The sequence below is a fragment of the Pristiophorus japonicus genome, chromosome 14 (assembly GCF_044704955.1).
Source record: "Pristiophorus japonicus isolate sPriJap1 chromosome 14, sPriJap1.hap1, whole genome shotgun sequence".
In the NCBI taxonomy this organism is placed as follows: Eukaryota; Metazoa; Chordata; class Chondrichthyes; family Pristiophoridae; genus Pristiophorus; species Pristiophorus japonicus.
In genome coordinates, this window is record NC_091990.1 from 12,129,330 (window position 1) to 12,148,644 (window position 19,315).

General features: G+C 44.7%; 1 protein-coding gene across 8 annotated transcripts in view; it reads right to left on the reverse strand.

Annotated features, from left to right (window-relative positions):
• Positions 1-18,593, reverse strand: part of bsdc1 (BSD domain containing 1) — a 44,330-nt gene extending 25,737 nt beyond the window's left edge. The window contains exons 1-5 of one of the 8 annotated variants that reach the window (XM_070898874.1): positions 18,476-18,593; positions 17,754-18,441; positions 6,205-6,268; positions 2,601-2,717; positions 609-776 (exon numbers count right to left, since the gene is read on the reverse strand). In XM_070898874.1, the coding sequence (XP_070754975.1) occupies positions 609-776; positions 2,601-2,717; positions 6,205-6,268; positions 17,754-17,764 (360 nt within the window). In that variant the 5' untranslated portion in view covers positions 17,765-18,441; positions 18,476-18,593. Of the gene's footprint in view, positions 1-608; positions 777-2,600; positions 2,718-6,204; positions 6,269-6,461; positions 6,583-17,753 lie in introns of all 8 variants that reach the window. The other 7 variants (XM_070898876.1, XM_070898872.1, XM_070898873.1 and 4 more) reach the window with 7 other exon arrangements.
• Positions 18,594-19,315: the final 722 nt, after the last annotated feature.

Below are 19,315 nucleotides of genomic sequence, written 5' to 3' on the forward strand. Positions count from 1 at the left end.
ACTAGATTTTAAATACCTGAAAATGACTTAAAAAAACAATCCAGAACCATTTACTAGTTACATTGGGGTACAGCAGTTACTTTTAGTAAAATTTTAAAAATATTTAGATGTTTTTAAAACGTGCCCTTACACCAAAAAAGCTCAATTTGAAGAGCCTCCTCGAAGGCCCGCACTTAGCGGAAACACTCAATGGCGATTAATTCAGTTTTGTGTCCGGCTTGAAGCTCAATGTTTTTTTTTTAAACTAGCGCAGAAGATCGCAGAAACACTGTGTGCTGGACCTAACTTGCACTTAAAATTCCGTGATCCTTGCTGTGGTTTGGCCAATTTCGGGCAAATTGCACTGACAAAACCAGCGGAACCCAGCAGAAACCCCTGCCCATGAACTTTGCAAGTTGGATAATGCTCATTATAGACTAGCAAAGAATGAGTGCTGAAACTGCTGTAGTACAGACCTATCCTGGTAACAATCCAATTCCTTAAACTGACAGTATTTAGTCAAGTGTTTTGATTCACCATGAAAGTAACACAAGAGTACTCTAACCTAAAAGTGCTAAACCAAGTAGCTTCTTAAAGGCTAGAAGTGCGCTGCAAATTGCTCCACATACCTTAGTACTGTCATAGAGTTCTGTAGTACCAGATGGCGTTGCAACCAGTGTTATAACATCACAATCAATAGTTTTGTCTGGCGGAGGAGCAAACGTGTCCGAGAGGACTCCCAGAATGTTTGATAAGCCCTTTTTGACTTGCTGCCCTGCTCCTGTAGAGGTTTCTGCCTACGAACAAAAATGTCAAAGAAAGGCGCTTATGTTTTAATACTTCATACAATGAATATACTGAAACAATGTGTGCCCTCTAACGTCACATGTGGCAACCCCCGCAACACAACACTGGTTTTTAATGCTTGTTTTTTTCACCCCCGATTAGAGGCCAGGCCTTGAAGTGACAATTACAAAATTACCCAAGCTTTATCCTCAGATTATGTGAGGCGATTGCTATCTTGTAATCTCACACTGTGCAATTTATATAACTCCTTGCATTGCAGTGTGAATAGAATGCCAATGGGAGTTCAGAGACACTGAAGTCGCACTGATTGAATGCTATGAGATACTACTGGGAATTGGCTGGAAAAAAAATACTGCAATGTTATTCAAAGCAATCTGATGAAAGGTATTATATTCTGATCTGTACTGCATAAAGAATTAAGGGACTTAAGAACTTATCCCTACAATTTTCTGATGGGCACAATTATCTTTCACTGCCACAATGTTTACTCTACAAATCTATTGCCTTTTAGTCCTACATAGAATTGCCCCCAAAGAATGTTAGGAACATCTTGGGTTTGAGTACAGGGCTCAGTGACAAAGTTGTCAAAACTGCATAACCATGCATATAAAAGATTAAATGTTAAATAATCTTAAAACAACTTGTATTTATATAAGCACCTTTAACATAGTTAAAACGGTCCATGGCACTTCACAGGAGTGTTGTCAAAATTTGATACCAAGCCATACAAGGAGAAATTAGGGCATGCGACAAAAAGCTTAGTCCAAGGTAGGTTGTCAGCATCGGCTTAAAGGAGGAAAGAGAGGTAAAGAGGCAAGAGGTTTATGGAAGGGAATTCCAGAGCTTGGGGCCTTGGCAGCTGAATGCACAGCCACCAATGGTGCAGTGATTAACATCAGGGATGCTCAAGAGAGCAGAATTAGAGGAGTGCAGATATCTTGGAGGATAATGGGGCTGGAGGAGATTACAGAGAGAGGGAGGAGCGAGGCTGTAGAGGGATTTGAAAACAAGGATGAGAATTTTAAAATCTAGGCCTTGCTTAATTGGGAGACAATGTTGGTCAGCGAGCACAGGGGTGATGGGTGAACAGGACTTAGCTGCCCGTGTCCTAACTTGCACCAAGTTTTGGATGGCCTCATGTTTACGTAAGGTAACAGACATTCTTGTAAATTATCCAGGAAGGGAATCCTGATAGGTGGCTGGAATATTGGCCTTGGAATGAAGAATCATCGGTTGAAATCCGTGTCTCAACTGACTTTCATAATCTTGACCGTCCTTGCCTTCTTGACGGCAGCCTCTGAAGAAGCATCTCTCGGCACGCGAGGCAAATTATTGCCCCTGGTGAAACCCGATTAACAGCAACTGTGGAGATGCTGATCCATTCCAAACCAGAGCACAGTCGATGCAAGGGTTAACATTTCTCTTCACACTAACAATCTTCAGCTACGAAGCACGACTGGAACAAAGGAATGCTCGTATCTGGTGTGCTACCATCCTCAGGTGAGTTATGCACTGAAACACTCAATCATCAATAACTTGTATTCACATCGTGCACAGTCACATCCTCATACCATCCCAAAGTGCTGGTCAGCAATAAATTAGGTTTGAAACATATTTATGTCGGCAAAATTTATAGAAAATGCCATGCATCAGCAACGCGAACCAAGCAATTGTAAATCTTCATCAGGAGCTCTGATGGGTGTGAGAAGATGATATTGTACACTAGAATGCTATGACTGCACCAGTATTATGCTTACATTAAATGTTTTAACTGGAGTGAACCGTATATTGAAGTAATGCAGTTCTATACTCACACTCAGCTTTTCCTTCACCGCATTAGCGGTGGCAGCAATTGTACAAGCTGTATCATGTTGCACCACATGTGAAAACTCTGCAAGATCCCGTTTCATAAACTCCAACGCTTCAGTAGACTGTCGGGAGGAAGGTGACATCAACAGTATTATATTCTGTAACGCTTTCTTCGATTAAAAAGTAATCCTCTCCTTTAGTTTCTTTCATCCCTCTTTTAAATTGCTCCATGAATATCATTTACCATTCTCAAGACAAGCGGTTACCTTGCACCTATTACCTGTTAATGATACTCTGAACATTCGAAGACATGGAAAAGCAATTCAGGTTGATTTGTCTTCCAATTTTGCTTTCCTCGCTGTACAGAAGCAATCTGCTCCACTCAATCCCTTGCTAAACCAGCCTAAGATGAGAATCATTCTCTGGGATGTTTTGGCATGATTCCATTGCCAGCACTTGATGACTATGGTATTGCAACAACATATCATACAACTAAGTCATATGTTTCAGATCATGCCGAGGTGGTATCTAATCTTTTGAAGTAGGAGCAGTGCATCCCATTTTAACAGCTGTTGGTACAATTCCTAATCTTGCAATGTTATCTACTACCATGTGCAGATCATTTGTAGAATCAGCGAGTTGAGTGAACAGTGGCAGCACAAAGCTGATCGTGGGGCCGTCTTTAACACTGAGCATGGAATCTATTGACGAAGTGAGTCTTATCAAACCCAACAGTCAGGCTGACTGGATAGGGATACACTCAATTACAAAAGATAAATACTTAAAAGTACCCTCTGGCGAGATGAGGGAGGGGAATACAATTTGAAATACAATCAGTCTTTATATATTAACATACTGCCTGTTACCTGCAGGGGCTTAGCTTGAATGCAGCTCATATTGCTAGGATGAAAATCCAATCTCATCATAGGCAGTCCCTCAGAATCGAGGAAGACTTACTTCCACTCTTAAAATGAGTCCTTAGGTGGCTGAACAGTCCAAAACGAGAACCACAGTCCCCGTCGCAGGTGGGACAGATAGCCGTGGGAAAGGGTGGGTGGGACAGGTTTGCCGCACGCTTCTTCCACTGCCTGCGCTTGGTTTCTGCATGCTCTCGGCGATGAGACTAGAGGTGCTCAGCGCCCTCCCGGATGCACTTCCTCCACTTAGGGCGGTCTTTGGCCAGGTGTCGGTGGGGATGTTGCACTTTATCAGGGAGGCTTTGAGGATGTCCTTGTAACGTTTCCTCTGCCCACCTTTGGCTCATTTGCCATGAAGGAATTCCGAGTAGAGCGCTTGGTTTGGGAGTCTCATGTCTGGCATGCAAAAAATGTGGCCTGCCCAGCAGAGCTGATCAACTGTGGTCAGTGCTTCCATGCTAGGAATGTTGGCCTGGTCGAGGACGCTAATGTTGGTGCGTCTGTCCTCCCAGGAGATCTAATCTACCCACCAAGTGTCCATGTGAAATTAGCTTGGGGCATAGCACCAACCTGCACGTTATCAGCACCAATTAAAACTGAACTGGTATTTCTGTTTGCAGGACCCACTGCAATCCACGCATAGGAAACTCCAATGTAATACTGGTTCAGCAGTTGAGAGTGTAGAGGAAGCATGGAGCCTGCCTCTTACCACACTACACCCAATTTGGAAATGCTCTTTTTTTGACGATCAGTACAACCTTTCCATTCTTCACCATCATTACTCTCCATCTAGGTTCAAAAATTAACACTCAGTTGTCTAAAAAAAAAAAACAGGGGCAAGAAATTGGCTGCTTTGGGCTTCCCATTAGCACCTGCGGGAGGCGGTAATGGGGCACAAAGGGATTACCAATCGGGCGTAGCAAGTTCAGCAACACCCGTGAACGTCCAATGGTTTAGCGCTCGCGCTTAAACTTACCGCCTCGCTCTCTTGCGCCCTGGAGATTGTGACGCCCTGGATGCAATATTCGCCGCACGTCAACAACGGCAGCTGCAGGAGACGTTGTCACCCCGGCTGGCCACTTGGGGAGCGCTAATGAAAGGCAGTGGTGGTCAGGTAGGGCAAAATGTATTTATCTCTCTAATATGGTGGGTTTTTTTAAAACTTTTTTTGGACCCCGCGACTGCTCAGCCCTGCACTCAGTGCTTGGGGCTGCTATGAACATAGCACAGGTACCGTGGCCCAATACTGACAGCAGGAAAACTCAAGTCAGCCCAGCTTTGACCCTCCCCTTTAAGCGAAGGAAGGAGGCTGGACAGAGGGCAGCGCCGCACAGAACACTGCTCAGCCCTCTGCCGATATCGCCCCTCACTCCCTTTAACGCTCTATGGGAAGTGATAGTGCTTGATTTAGCGCTCCACCTCCTCTTGGAGCGCTAAAGCGGAATTTCCCATTAGCTGCAAATCTTTTTCGCCCAGCAATTCTTCTGCGCTCACGCAAAAGTTATCGTCCCAAACGAGCTCTACGCAATTTCTAGCCCATAGTTTCGCATTCACTTCTTATTTTCAGCACAACCTGTGCACGCTGTTTGTTGGTGATCTATTTGTGGTAGAAGAGGTTTTATTCAAGAAGAAAATAAAGACTTGTATTTACATAGCGCGTTTCATGACCATCGGATATCCCAAAGCGCTTTACAGGCAATGAAGTACTTTCTTTGAAGTGTAGTTACTGCCGTCATGTAGAAAACATGGCAGTCAATTTGCGCACAGCAAGCTCCCATACACAGCAATGTTATAATGACCAGATAATTGTTTTTTCTTTTAAAGTGATGTTGATTGAGGGATAAATATTGGTCAGAACACCGGGGATAAAGCCCCTGATCATCTTCGAAATAGTGCCATGGGATCTTTTACATCCAGAGGGCAGACGGGGGCCTTTATTTAACATCTCATCCGAAAGCGACACCTCAGACAGTGCAGCACCCCCTCGGTACTGAACAGTAGTGTCAGCCTAGATTTTTGTGCTCGAGTCCAGAGATAGTTTTTGCTGCCGTTTAGACACATTATTAATGGTGCAAAGCTGGAGAGAAAAAAAAAGGTCTTTTAAAACCAATTTAAATAGGTGCAATGACTGGCCACAACAACTCAAGTTAAAAAGCTGCTGGTTTCCTCCTGATTTGTATCCAGCAGTCCCTGCCGGAAGTGCACCCGTGGACATCGGGTGAGGACAGGGCCAGACTTGGCTTTGCCAGCCTCGCGTCAAATAACTCACTGAACTTCAGCAGTCAGGCGCATGCATGAACAACGGCCACTTAGGTAAGAAATCAGAACAACTGCCACATTTAGAACCATACTCCAGCAACAAGTCAATGCCTTCAGAGAGCAGCGTGGAATCAACGGCTCAAAAAAGAAAAATTAGCTCCATCTTCTCCACGATTCCGTATCTTCCCAAAGTGATCTTCACTTTCTTCCTTTAGCCACACTGCCAACAGCAGAGCCACCTGCTGCAAATTTCTCAGTTGGAGAGACTCAATTAAAAAAAGTTACATCCAACCGATAGTTTAGAGCATTCTGTATTTATCTTCTGATCAGGATTAGATTTCATAAACCATCTGGTTGCCGCCTCCAAGCATAATCTTTGCAAATTCTTAGATCAGGTTACACAATCGAATACAAAGGCAGGCTCTGGTCTCACCTTTTCTTTTACTGATTGGAAACCTTCCTGTATCCAGCTCCCCCACCAACTCCCACCAGATTCCCTGTGAGGAAAGAGGACATTCCTTCAATTAGAACTCTTAAATAGACATTTATACTAAAATAAAACATTTTCACCCATCTGCATTTCTGTAATATTTGTATCCCATTCAGTTTAAGATTAAACATTCAAGTGATGCATTGTTGACAGTCCAGGAACCAGACAAATGAGAGAATTCATAGGAAAAGTTTACTAACGAGTTGTGCCAGTGTACAAGTATAGGAGCTTGCAGCTAGGATCCTCATTTACTGAGTTCACAATCTTAACAAGACTACCTCGGGAAGGTGGAGAACCAAAGTATACGTCCATAGCAAAATTCTGAAGTCAAACAAAGGCACAAATCACTCCAAGGACCTGGTTACAGCAATATAATGGAAGAAATCTAAAAACAAATCAACTATCCTTACGCCCAAAAACTGATGTGCAATTAGACCAAGAGGTTATAAAAGTGCATTGCAAAGTAGATTACCACACTTGGAAATACGTCTATCCAATCAATTATGCACACAGTCATGAGAGAAAGCTTTCTTTGGGCCATGATCAAATGGCTGCCACATTCAGTACAAAAATAGTTGTGCAAGTGGGCATGGTTTTAGAGAATTAACTGAAACTGAATTCAGAATTTATATCAAAGAATTTATCCATTACAACACATTATTCACAAAATTTGAAAGAAATTATCCAGTGTTAAATTTACCAGTAGCACAAAAGAACTATAATCACAGCTTTCATTCTTTAAAAATAGCTTACACTCGGGATGGCTCTCAAAAATCCCAACTATACCTTCCTAGTATAAAGTTTAAGCCTGCCTTTATTTATAGCACATTTATTTTTCTTGTGCACCAAATAGCTATCCAACATATGGGCATCTGTGCCATCATTGGAGTTTTCCTGCACGTTTTGGGGAGGGGGGGGGGGTTATAGCATTGTCAAGCATTTAATGAACACTGTACTTTTGATCCCCATTCAAACTTCAACACTAAGCCAAATGCTCAGTTAAAATAAAATACCTTTAATACATTAACCTCTCACTGCAGTTATCATAGCCATTATTTAGGATAAGCAGAATCTCGAGGGCAATAAATGCTGGCCTTGCCAGCGACGCCCACATCCCAGGAATGAGTAAGAAAAAAAAAATGTATTTTGATGTGGGGCGCCAGTAACTGTACATCCTTTAGCTCTAGTGAAAGAGCAGGCTCCCACTGAAGGCAAACTGGACACTTAAAACAATACCATGTTGTTACTCACATCACGATAGCACCAATTACAATATAAAAGCAAACAATGGGGAAGTGATGAGGAGGAAACCCATGAAGTAAAAGCAGTGCAAAAGCAAAATACTGAGGATGCTGGAATCTGAAATAAAAACAGAAAATACTGGAACTACTCAGCAGGTCAGGCAGTATCTGTGAGAGAGAAACAGAGTTAATGTTTCAGATCGATGACCCTTCATCAGAAACCTTGACCTGAAGCGTTAACTGTTTTTCTCTCCACAGATGTTGCCTGACCCGCTGAGATTTCAGGCATTTTCTGTTTTTAATACAAATGAAAGCAGTAATTGTGCTTAGGGTAGGATCCTTAGAATTCAGCAGCACATCAAGACCAAATTCTACAGCAAGGTGGAACAACTTCTGGGACAAGAGAATGGAGATCCTGCAGCACATCCATCCAATTTTTGTCTCACATTTACTAAACAAAGTATTCTAAACATATTTATATATAAATCAAAGTGTAACAGTAGAAATTGTTTAAAAAGCAACAATTGCAAGTTATCCATATTTACAAATATTAACTCAATCATACAGCAAACAAATATTAATGTTTTATGAAAAATCTTTGACAAAAGTGACAATTGTTGCTCCGCCTAAATGTTCATTCTATTCCCGTGAAAGGTCAGTATATTTTTTAATTTAGCAAAGGAAGAAAACAAACAGGAAAAAGAAAATGGCAAACAAAAGACACACAAGTATTTATATAGCACCTTTATCATAGTAAAAGATCCCAAGGCACTTCAGGAGCGTTTCAAGACAAATCAAATAAAATTGACACTGAGCCACATAAGAAATTACAGGTGACCAAAAGCTTGATCAAAGAGGTAGGTTTTAAAGAGCATCTTAAAGGAGCAAAGAGGTAGAGGGGCGGAGAGGTTTAGGGAGGGAGTTCCCGAGCTTGGGGCCCAGGCAACAGAAGGCACAGCCACCAATGGTTGAGTGATTATAATCAGGGATGCTCAAGGGGGCAGAATTAGAGGAGCGCAGACATCGCGAGGAGTTATGAGGCTAGAGAAGATTAGAGATGGTGGGGGGCGAGGCCATGGAAGGATTTGTAAAAAAGGATGAGAATTTTGAAATCGAGGTGTTGCTTAACCGGGACCGAGGCTGGGAACTCAACATCCAGGGGTGTTCAACATTCAGGAAGGATAGACAGAAAGGAAAAGGAGGTGGTGTAGCGTTGCTGGTAAAAGAGGAAATTAACGCATTAGTAAGGAAGGACATTAGCTTGGATGATGTGGAATCGGTACGGGTGGAGCTACGGAATACCAAAGGGCAGAAAACGTTAGTGGGAGTTGTGTACAGACCACCAAACAGTAGTAGTGAGGTTGGGAACAGCATCAAAGAAGAAATTAGGGATGTGTGCAATAAAGGTACAGCAGTTATCATGGGTGACTTTAATCTACATATTGATTGGGCTAACCAAATTGGTAGCGATGCGGTGGAGGAGGATTTCCTGGAGTGTATTAGGGATGGTTTTCTAGACCAATATGTCGCAGAACCAACTAGAGGGCTGGCCATCCTAGACTAGGTGATCTATAATGAGAAAGGACTAATTAGCAATCTTGTGGTGTGAGGCCCTTTGGGGAAGAGTGACCATAATATGGTAGAATTCTTTATTAAGATGGGGAATGACACAGTTAATTCAGAGACTAGAATCCTGAACTTAAGGAAAGGTAACTTTGATGGTATGAGACGTGAATTGGCTAGAATAGACTGGCGAGTGATACTTAAAAGGGTTGACGGTGGATAGGCAATGGCAAACATTTAAAGATCACATGGATGAACTTCAACAATTGTACATCCCTGTCTGGAGTAAAAATAAAATGAGGAAGGTGGCTCAACCGTGGCTAACAAGGGAAATTAAGGATAGTGTTAAATCTAAGGAAGAAGCATATAAATTGGCCAGAAAAAGCAGCAAACCGGACGACTGGGAGAATGTTATAATACAGCAAAGGAGGACAAAGGGTTTAATTAGGAGGGGGGAAATAGAGTATAAGAGGAAGCTTGCTGGGAACCTAAAAACTGACTGCAAAAGCTTCTATAGATATGTGGAGAGAAAAAGATTCATGAAAATAAACATCAGATTCAGGTGAATTTATAACGGGGAAGAAAGAAATGGCGGACCAGTTAAACAAATACTTTGGTTCTGTCTTCACGAAGGAAGACATAAATAACCTTCCGGAAATACTAGGGGACCGAGGGTCTAGTGAGAAGGAGGAACTGAAGGAAATCCTTATTAGACAGGAAATTGTGTTAGGGAAATTGATGGGATTGAAGGCCGATAAATCCCTGGGGCCTGATAGTCTGCATCCCGGAGTACTTAAGGAAGTTGCCCTAGAAATAGTGGATGCATTGGTGATCATTTTCCAACAGTCTATCGACTCTGGATCAGTTCCTATGGACTGGAGGGTAGCTAATGATGCTCCCTCCTTTCTTAAAAAGTGGTGTGAGAAAACAGGTAATTATAGACCAGTTAGCCTGGCATCAGTAGTGGGGAAAATGTTGGAATAAATTATTAACGATGAAATAGCAGCGCATTTGGAAAGCAGTGACAGGATCGGTCCAAGTCAGCATGGATTTATGAAAGGGAAATTCTGCTTGACAAATCTTCTAGAATTTTTTGAGGATTTAACTGGTAGAGTCGACAAGGGAAAACCAATGGATGTGGTGTATTTGGACTTTCAAAAGGCTTTTGACAAGGTCCCACACAAGAGATTGGTGTGCAAAATTAAAGCACATGGTATTGGGGGTAATATACTGACGTGGACAGAGAACTGGTTGGCAGACAAGCATAGAGTCGGGATAAACGGGTCCTTTTCAGAATGGCTGGCAGTGTGCTGTAGGGCTCAGTGCTGGGACCCCAGCTCTCTACAATATACATCAATGATTTATATGAAGGAATTAAGTGCAATATCTCCAAGTTTTCAGATGACACTAAGCTGGGTAGCGGTATGAGCTGTGAGGAGGACGCTAAGAGGCTGCAGGGTGACTTGGACAGGTTAGGTGAGTGGGCAAACACATGTCAGATGCAGTATAATGTGGATAAATGTGAGGTTATACACTTTGGTGGCAAAAACACAAAGGCAGATTATCTGAATGGCAGATTAAGAAAAGGGGAGGTGCAACGAGACCTGGGTATCATGGTAAATCAGTCATTGAAAGTTGGCATGCAGGTACAGCAGGCGGTGAAGACGACAAATGGTATGTTGGCCTTCATAGCTCGGGGATTTGAATATAGGAGCAAGGAGGTCCTACTGCAGTTGTACAGGGCCTTAGTAAGGCCTCACCTGGAATATTGTGTTCAGTTTTGGTCTCCTAATCTGAGGAAGGACATTCTTGCTATTGGGAGTGCATCGGAGGTTCACCAGACTGATTCCTGGGATGGCAGAACTGACATGAGGAGAGACTGGATCGACTGGGCCTGTATTCACTGGAGTTTAGAAGGATGAGAGGGGATCTCATAGAAACATAAAATTCTGACGGGACTGGACAGGTTAGATGCAGGAAGAATGGTCCCGATGTTGGGGAAGTCCAGAACCAGGGGATATAGTCTAAGAATAAAGGGTAAGCCATTTAGGACTGAGATGAGGAAAAACTTCTTCACTCAGAGTTGTTAACATGTGGAATTCCCTACCGCAGAGAGTTGTTGATGCCAGTTCACTGGATATATTCAAGAGGGAGTTAGATATGGCCCTTAAGGCTAAAGGGATCAAGGGGTATGGAGAGAAAGCAGGAAAGGGGTACCGAGGTGAATGATCAGCCATGATCTTATTGAATGGTGGTGCAGGCTCGAAGGGCCGAATGGCCTACCCCTGCACCTATTTTCTATGTTTCTATTTAAGTCAAACAAGAACATAGAAAGACACAAAGAACCAAAAAAAAGAGAACCAGCAACATGAAAGCATTAGAGACACACATACACACTGACCGCATTCTTTCATCTATTAATGTTTAAAAAAGGTCCCTCCCCTACCCTCCCTGTCAAAACCCATCAAAACTTGCTTGCCCACCCCAGCGTTTTCCCCATTCTCCATAAGCAATGTCAATGGAGATTTGAGATGCATACACTCGCAAGAGTGTCCTGTCACCTTGCTCATCGCTAATCAGAGGTCAGTTAACTGCGTTTATGATAATAGGTTGAGACAGTACACAATTCACCCCTGGAGTAAGCAAGAACAACAGGTATTCTTGTAATAGTGTGTCCGAGATCACAGCCCCACTGTGAAGCATGTAAGAGCAGGCGATGCCATTACAGCATTGCTCACTGATTTCATTGTACTATGGTAGCATCACCAAATGAAGGATTTTAATATACTGTATTGATAGAAATATGTGTTTATTACAGAAACATATATACGTGCATTTTTGTTCAAAAGGTGAATCTTCCCCCTTCTAAACAGTTTGGGAAAGGTTTTGAACCTTATCCCTGGAGTCCTGCTATAAACAGGATCCATACCTGTGCTCAGCAAATACCAAAATGTACAAACACCACAATTTTTTTCCTTGTGCAACGAAACACAGCAATATATCATTAGGTGAAGTAAACTTTAACTTCTTTCACTATGAAATCTTCTTTTACTATGAAATCTTGTAATCATAGAAATTATCTCAATTGTAGGCACATTTAAGAAACAATGATACATGATAAATACTCCAAAATTAATCACAACTTATCCCTTATAACTTCATTGAACCTGTTATATTCCACAGAAAAAAATATAGTATTACAAGATAGACACAGTTCTGGTCTCAAAGGCTTTTAGTTTGCCCTCCTCACTCTTAGCCACTACTTAAGAGTGTAATGTTTTCAATTTTGCAGTATAGGTTATTCATATATCACAAGTTAGATACAGGGGAGGTAGGGCACACTGCCCACCCAGCTCATCCATCCAAGACTAGGCTATCACAGCATGCAACTGTTTCTTAAATGAACCCAAGGTTGTTGCTTTCATCATCATAGCTAGAATTCCGTATCACAGGTTGCGTGAAAAACTTCCTGAAATAATTCCTAAACTTGTCTTTCACCGGTTTGGAACTGTGCTCTCTCAAATCAGTGTTTCATTTGAAATCTAAATCAGGACACATTTCTATGAGGTTTCTTCTTGGTCACCATTTGTAAAGCCCAACTTTCTCCAAACTTTCCTCAGAACTCTGTCCTCCGATCAGTCCCATTGCTCTAAGGCTTGTCTGTCTGTTTGTCTTGTGTCATGGTGAGCAGAAATGGGCAGTGTGCTCGAGGGGTGGTCTGATCACAACAACTTGTATTTATATAGTGCCTTTAACGTAGTAAAACATCCCAAGGTGCTTCATAGGAATGTTACAAGAAAAGAAAATTGACACAGAGCCACATAAGAAATTACTGCAGGTGACCAAAAGCTTGGTCAAAGAGGTAGGTTTTAAGGAGTGTCTTAAAGGAGGAAAGAGAGGTAGCGAGACGGAGAGGTTTGGAGAGAGTTCCAGGCAGCTGAAGTCACGGCCAGCAAACGGTTGAGCAATTATAATCAGAGATGCTCAAGAGGGCAGAATTTGAGGAGCACAGATATCTTGGCGGGGGGGGGAGGGGACAGGGGGGTGTGGGCCTGGAGGAAAATACAGAGACAGGGAGGGGCGAATGAAGAATGGCCATTTGAGCAAGATGAGAGCTACTGCACATCAGCATGAACCAGATTCTTCAGCACAATTGCTTCCATTAATAAATCAGCTTTTAAAATCAATACACAAATTGGCTAGCCTCCTGATTTTGGAGTATCTGAGATGAGCTGGAGGCATTACATTCTTTCCCTTAACCTTAGCGCTGAGCAATTCCTGCTGCTCACAGACAGCAAGGTGCTCCTGCAGCAAAGACTAAGCAGCAACAGGTCAGGTTTCCATATTTCGCCGTTAAACACAAAAGTTGGGAGCCCTGGTCAAGAAGTCAGCCACCTCTCTTTAATCTTCTACTTTCCCCCCAAAAATGACAATTTTATTTAGATGGCAGCACATATTTTTAAAAATACTCTTGGACTCAAAGACTGCAGGGACTAACTATCGTGCACAAATTTGTTAACATTCCGCAGACTACCGTACCAGTAGCAGTGTACTGAATGCTTGTTTCGTTCCAAGGGGAGAAATTTCACAATTCACTCAAGATGGCGATGGCAATATTTGCATATAAACAAGCATAGCGGTTCAGCTCTGTACAACATATTACATAGCAATACATAGGATATATGGCACAGAAATAGGCCATTCGGCCCAACCAGTCCATGCCGACGTTTATGCTCCACTCAAACCTCCTCCCATCTTTCCTCATCTAACTACCAGCATAACCCTCTATTCCCTTCTTTCTAATATGCTTGTCCAGTCTCCCCTTAAATGAATCGATACTGTTCGCCTTAACCACTCCCTGTGACAGCGAGTTCCACATTCTCACCACTGAGTAAAGAAGTTTTTTCAGAATTCCCTATTGGATTTCTTGGTGACTATCTTATTATATTGATGGCTTCTAGTTTTGTTCTTCCCCACAAATGGAAACATTCTTTGTGTCTACTCTAGTAAAACCTTTCTTAATGTTCAAGACCTCTATATAAAATGTAGAAAGAGCACAATTGCAGCTTTCAGATCCACAGGATGTCCTAAAGTGGCAGTGTCAATACATTTACTTTTGAAGTGCCGTCCTGGTTAGGTAAACAAAATGTGGCAGCCAAGTGGCTCAAGGCAAAGTCTCTCAAACAGCGTGTGAATGATTGAAGGAGGAATGTTTACCAATACCCTGGCAGAATTCCCTGCCCTAATACAAACAGTTCCCTGAAATCTTCTCCATCCATCTAAACAAGCAGGCAGTTTAACATCCCAGCCAAACATACAAAACCCTAAGTCACGACCATCCAATCCAATATATTTTGCCTTGCAGCAAAGATGAGATTATTTCTGAAATTATAAATCAGTCCCAAGTATAAACAATTTAAAAAACTTCCTGCCCATCCCATCCACGAATGAAATTAGGTTGCATTTTATACAAAGTAGGTAACAGCGTGGAGAATAATGGCAGACTTCAGGAGGACAGTCAGACTGGTGAAATGGGCAGACACACGGCAGATGAAATTTTATGCAGAGAATTGTGAAGCGATGCATTTTGGAAGATAGATAGATGGGCAAAATAAACTAAATGGTCCAATTTTAAAGAGGGTGCAGAGACCTGGGTGTCCATATAGGTGAGGGTACAGAGGAGAGTTACTGGAATTATACCAGGAATGAGGGACTGCAGTTATGAGGAGAGACTAGTGAAGCTGGGATTGTTCTCCTTAGAGCAGAGAAGGTTAAGGGGAGACTTAATAAAGATGAGGACACTTTTTTTTTTTTACACAGCCTGAAAATGGTGGAACCAGATTAATCAGTAACTTTCAAAAGAGTATTGGAAATACTTGAAAAGGCAACATTTGCAAGGCTACGGGAGAGAGCAGGGGAGCGAGAGAAAAAGGTTAGTAAAGACAAACGTAGGTCCCCTGCAGTCAGAATCAGGGGAAGTCATAACAGGGAACAAAGAAATGGCAGACCAATTGAACAAGTACTTTGGTTCGGTATTCACGAAGGAGGACACAAACAACCTTCCGGATATAAAAGGGGTCAGAGGGTCTCGTAAGAAGGAGGAACGGAGTGAAATCCTTATTAGTCGGGAAATTGTGTTGGGGAAATTGATGGGATTGAAGGCCGATAAATCCCCAGGGCCGATGGACTGCATCCCAGAGTACTTAAGGAGGTGGTCTTGGAAATAGCGGATGCATTGACAGTCATTTTCCAACATTCCATAGACTCTGGATCAGTTCCTATGGAGTGGAGGGTAGCCAATGTAACCCAACTTTTTAAAAAAAGGGAGAGAAAACAGTGAATTATAGATCAGTCAGCCTGACATCAGTAGTGGGTAAAATGATGGAAACAATTATTAAGGATGTCATAGCAGCGCATTTGGAAAGAGGTGACATGATAAGGTCCAAGTCAGCATGGATTTGTGAAAGGGAAATCATGCTCGACAAATCTTCTGGAATTTTTTGAGGATGTTTCCAGTAGAATGGACAAGGGAGAACCAGTTGATGTGGTGTATTTGGACTTTCAGAAGGCTTTCGACAAGATCCCACATAAGAGATTAATGTGCAAAGTTAAAGCACATGGGATTGGGGGTAGTGTGCTGATGTGGATTGAGAACTGGTTGGCAGACAGGAAGCAAAGAGTAGGAGTAAATGGATACTTTTCAGACTAGTGGGGTACCGCAAGGTTCTGTGCTGGGGCCCCAGCTGTTTACACTGTACATTAATGATTTAGACGAGGGGAATAAATGTAGTATCTCCAAATTTGCGGATGACACTAAGTTGGGTGGCAGTGTGAGCTGCGAGGAGGATGCCATGAGGCTGCAGAGTGACTTGGATAGGTTAGTTGAGTGGGCAAATGCATGGCAGATGAAGTATAATGTGGATAAATGTGAGGTTATCCACTTTGGTGGTAAAAACAGCGAGACAGACTATTATCTGAATGGTGACAGATTAGGAAAAGGGGAGGTGCAACGAGACCTGGGTGCCATGGTACATCAGTCATTGAAGGTTGGCATGCAGGTACAGCAGGCAGTTAAGAAAGCAAATGGCATGTTGGTCTTCATAGCGAGGGGATTTGAGTACAGGGGCAGGGAAGTGTTACTACAGTTGTATAGGGCCTTGGTGAGGCCACACCTGGAGTATCGTGTACAGTTTTGGTCTCCTAACTTGAGGAAGGACGCTCTTGTTATTGAGGGAGTGCAGCGAAGGTTCACCAGGCTGATTCCCGGGATGGCGGGACTGACCCATCAAGAAAGACTGGATCAACTGGGCTTGTATTCACTGGAGTTCAGAAGAATGAGAGGGGATCTCATAGAAACGTTTAAAATTCTGACGGGTTTAGACAGGTTAGATGCAGGAAGAATGTTCCCAATGTTGGGGAAGTCCAGAACCAGGGGTCACAGTCTAAGGATAAGAGGTAAGCCATTTAGGACCGAGATGAGGAGAAACTTCTTCACCCAGAGAGTGGTGAACCTGTGGAATTCTCTACCACAGAAAGTTGTTGAGGCCAATTCACTAAATATATTCAAAAAGGAGTTAGATGTAGTCCTTACTACTAGGAGGATCAAGGGGTATGGCGAGAAAGCAGAAATGGGGTACTGAAGTTGCATGTTTAGCCATGAACTCATTGAATGGTGGTGCAGGCTCGAAGGGCCGAATGGCCTACTCCTGCACCTATTTTCTATGTTTCTATGATTGGATAGCTCTTTCAAAAGAGCCAGCGCACACACGATAGTCCCAACATCGTCCTCCTGTGCTTTATGATTCTATGGATTGCGGCATATGCAGATCAGGCTTCAAGCAATATTCAATACTTATAAACACATGACATCATCTGTTTACTGCTTCATAATGTGCTCATACACATCAATTACTTACTTAGAAGGCAGCAATGTAATTTTTAAAGAATTTGTATAAAATGTTCTTGCCCAAAAATCGTAGAGATCCATAGCTAGACTATTTTTAAAGGAAAATAAACAGTAGGCAAAAAAATGCCTTCTAAAATATCTGCACATGACCACCAGTAAGAGACATTAAATATCTACACTTTAATTTCCTCCGACAAAAGAATGAGGAACTTGCAATGGGCTTGAGATGAAACAAAGTAAAAGGTGTTTGACTTTGATATGGGGGGGGGGGGGGGGGGGGAAGGAAACGTGAGGGATACAAACAAAGAATCGAAACAGTGAAGTAGTTTGCAAGGAAAACATTCACATTCCCAGTACTGTATCTGCAGCATTTTATGGCAGTGGTCTGTGCAGCTCCAGCTGGCATTCAGTGGAATCTCTCCCCCCCACCCCCACACCACACACCCCATTCCCCCCCACCCCATCCCCCAACCATCCCGCCTCCCAAACACAATCCAAGGCAGAATCCTGCAGGGTTTACGCCGAGCTGTGAATGTCTCAGAAACCCGTGTTAATCTCAAGTCCCCAAGGGCCCCGGCTGGGGGCGGGCGGGGGTGTAGGAGGCCCGGAGAGAAGCGTGGGGGCTCGGTTAGTGTATGTGTGGGGTGGGGAGGGGAGAGAAGGCACGGGACCTGGAGGCTCAGTGAATGTTAGGGGAGGGAAGAGAAGGCCCAGGGAGAAGCTGGGGGCTGGGGGCTGGGGGGGGGGGGGGGGGGAAGGTGAGGAGAGAAGCCGCCACTCACCCGTCCGCCATTTCCCGGGCTGATGACACCGGTGTTTAGCGACCCTTCACCCCCGGCCCTGCGTCACACGGCTCCGCTTCAGCGGCCCGAGCACCGCCTCATTGTCCCCCGCGCGGCCTGCCCGCTGCCCGCGCTGTCCCGGGCCGGGCCGTTTGCTGCCTCTCTCTCTCTCGCCCTGTCCGTGGGCCGCTCTGTCCCGGGCCGAGCTTTGTGTGGGCCCGCGGCCTCTCCTCTCCTGTCCCGGGCTTTGTGTGGGCCCGCGGCCTCTCCTGTCCCGGGCTGTGTGTGGGCCCGCGGCCTCTCCTGTCCCGGGCTGTGTGTGGGCCCGCGGCCTCTCCTGTCCTGTCCCGGGCTGTGTGTGGGCCCGCGGCCTCTCCTGTCCCGGGCCGGGCTGTGTGTGGGCCCGCGGCCTCTCCTGTCCCGGGCCGGGCTGTGTGTGGGCCCGCGGCCTCTCCTGTCCCGGGCCGGGCTATGTGTGGGCCCGCGGCCTCTCCTGTCCCGGGCCGGGCTATGTGTGGGCCCGCGGCCTCTCCTGTCCCGGGCCGGGCTATGTGTGGGCCCGCGGCCTCTCCTGTCCCGGGCCGGGCTATGTGTGGGCCCGCGGCCTCTCCTGTCCCGGGCCGGGCTGTGTGTGGGCCCGCGGCCTCTCCTGTCCCGGGCCGGGCTGTGTGTGGGCCCGCGGCCTCTCCTGTCCCGGGCCGGGCTGTGTGTGGGCCCGCGGCCTCTCCTGTCCCGGGCCGGGCTGTGTGTGGGCCCGCGGCCTCTCCTGTCCTGTCCCGGGCTGTGTTGTGTGTTGTGTCTTGCGGCCCCTCCCCCCCGTGCTCACACCAACGGCTCCAGGCGGACTACGGCGGCTCGCCGGCGCTTTCAAAATCACTTTTATTTTTCGCTCGCCCGGCGTCGCCCGCTGTTGCGCCGAAGGTTTGCGTGCTGACGTCACTCACGTGATTATGCTAAATTATGCAAATCTCCTTTCACGTAGCTGGAGATGGAGCGGGGGGCTTTGAGTTCACCAGTTTGGTGCAGAATCTGTACCAATCCTGCCTTTTATTTCCAATAAATACCACACAGAGGCACTGGGTTATCATCAAACAATAATTAAACTAACAATAAACCCATATAAAAAGAATAAAGGAAACTTGCAAACTTAACGAAGAGTATTGTCAGCCGTGGCTCAGTGGGTAGCACTCTCGCCTCTGAGTCGGAAGGTTGTGGGGTTCAAGTTCCACTCCAGGGACTTGAGCACAAATCTAGGCTGACACCCAGTGCGGCGCTGCTGAGGGAGTCAACATCATCGCAGGCGGTCCCTCGGACGAGGATGACTTGCTTTCTCGAGAGTTCACAGATGTTTTAATGAAGGACCTGATGTTCCAGGTCCTGAACTCCAGTTGAGGGGTGGAAGATGCCTGTGCGTGGATTTTTTTAACGTGTTGTGACCGTTGCACATCAGCCACCACACGGACTTGACAGAGCTAGGTCTTGGTCCAGTGGCAAGAGACCTGCTCTGCTCCATACTGTCGGAAGTGCCGTCTTTCAGATGAGACGTTAAATCGAGGCCCCCC